Source organism: Papaver somniferum, chromosome 5 (assembly GCF_003573695.1).
Source record: "Papaver somniferum cultivar HN1 chromosome 5, ASM357369v1, whole genome shotgun sequence".
In the NCBI taxonomy this organism is placed as follows: domain Eukaryota; kingdom Viridiplantae; phylum Streptophyta; class Magnoliopsida; order Ranunculales; family Papaveraceae; genus Papaver; species Papaver somniferum.
Genome location: NC_039362.1, coordinates 23,100,916 through 23,102,618, shown reverse-complemented (window position 1 = coordinate 23,102,618; position 1,703 = coordinate 23,100,916). Strand labels below are relative to the sequence as shown.

General features: G+C 44.4%; 1 protein-coding gene across 1 annotated transcript; it reads left to right on the top strand.

The window, feature by feature from the left end:
* The first annotated feature begins 440 nt into the window (after positions 1–440).
* On the top strand, positions 441–1,187 carry LOC113278849. The gene has a single exon (XM_026527582.1). The coding sequence runs from the start codon at positions 441–443 to the stop codon at positions 1,185–1,187; it is 747 nt and encodes a 248-aa protein (XP_026383367.1).
* The last annotated feature ends 516 nt before the right edge of the window (positions 1,188–1,703 follow it).

Sequence of the window (1,703 nt, the reverse complement as noted above, 5' to 3'; positions counted from 1 at the left end):
AATTTTTTGGGATTCCAAGTCACCTCTGAAGGAATCAAGGTTGATCCAACCAAAACCCAAGCTATTCTCACGATGCCTCCTCCGCAAACCGTGAAAGAACTCCAGAGCTTCATGGGCAAGGTAAACTATATCCGACGTTTTATACCTGGTTTGGCCCAGTTTACCGCTTCATTCACTCCCTTGTTGAAGAAGGGAGCAAGTTTCATTTGGATCACAAAGCAACAAGAGGCATTATGAAATATCCAGCAAATATTGTCATCACCCACTGTTATGAAATCTCCCATGCAAGGAAGACTGTTATGCCTCTACACTGCCTCTAGTGACGCTGTTGTCGGGGCCCTCCTTGCCTAGGAAGGTGATGAGGGGATTGAACACCCTATATACTACTTCAGCCGTACTTTGAGGGATGCTGAACTCAGACACCCCAAAGCAGAGAAAGCATGCTTAGCCCTGGTTCACGTTGTGCAGAAATTCATATATTATCTACTGTCAAACAAAGTGGTGTTAATATCCAGAGTGACCCTATCAAGTTCTTACCCTCAAAACCGGCCTTGATAGGCAGACCGACCAAATGGATGCTCCAAACGTCTGAGTTTGATATAACGTGTGCTCCTCTAAAAGATATCAAAGGGAAAGCGGTGGCAGATCTGCTAGCAGCATTCCCAGAAGAAGGTACTACCGCACTGCATGAAGACCTTCCTGGGGAATTTCCAGAAATCTCTTTTATCAAAGAGGAGGCGTGGCTATTATATTTCGACGGTTCTGATACTCCTAGTAATAACACTGGAGGAGCGGGTATAGTTCTAGTGTCTCCAACGAGTGAAGTCTTTTCACATTCTTTCAAGTTGGACTTTCAATGCACCAACAATTCGGCAGAATACGAAGCCTTCCTCATAGAATTGTCACTATCCAAACAAGCAGGAGACACACACTTAGAAGTAAGAGGCGACTCTAAGTTACTGGTCAATCAGATGAATGGGGTTTACTCACTCAAGGAGATAACGCTGCCCCCCTATAGATCTGAGGCGCAAGATCTATTGAATAACTTTTCTGATGCGACCATAACCCATATTGGCCGCAATAAGAACAAACACGCCGATTGCCTAGCCATATTGTCCTCAAAGCTGCAATTCGAAGGTTCGAAAGAAACTTTGATCATAAGGAGGCGGACTGTGGCGTCGAAATAGCTCTCACAATATAAAGATGCTGAAACCGACGACTGGGGAACTCCAATTATTAGAGAGCTAAAAAGTTTTCTCTCTCAAGGAAAGGCCGGTCTCAAAACCCTGCAAAGCTTTTTCATGCTTCATGGAGTGTTATACCACCGGAATCCATATGGGTCTTTGTCAGGGTCTCTTGGAGACGAAGAAGCACAACTACAACTTAACCGTATTCACAGTGAGATCTGCGGACAAACGTTGGTAGTAACACTTTACTAGCATCTTCAACGCCTTGGCTACTACTGGACGGACATGGAGACCCAATCCCGATTTCTCCAAGGTTCTTTCTCTAGTTGTCAGTCACCACCACATCAATTGGAGGTTTTTAATGTCAGCTATGCTAGGGACTGGAGAGAAATGTACATCAACTATCTTCACGATGGTGTGCTGCCTTCCAACAAAACGGATGAAGCCAAGTTAAAACAGAAATCCAAAAGATTCGTGTTTCATGAAGAAATCCTATACCGAAAAAGCTTTGGAGGC

Excerpts from the sequence above, each read along its gene's own strand:
- LOC113278849 (XM_026527582.1), top strand. The coding sequence starts at position 441 with ATGCTTAGCCCTGGTTCACGTTGTGCAGAAATTCATATATTATCTACT.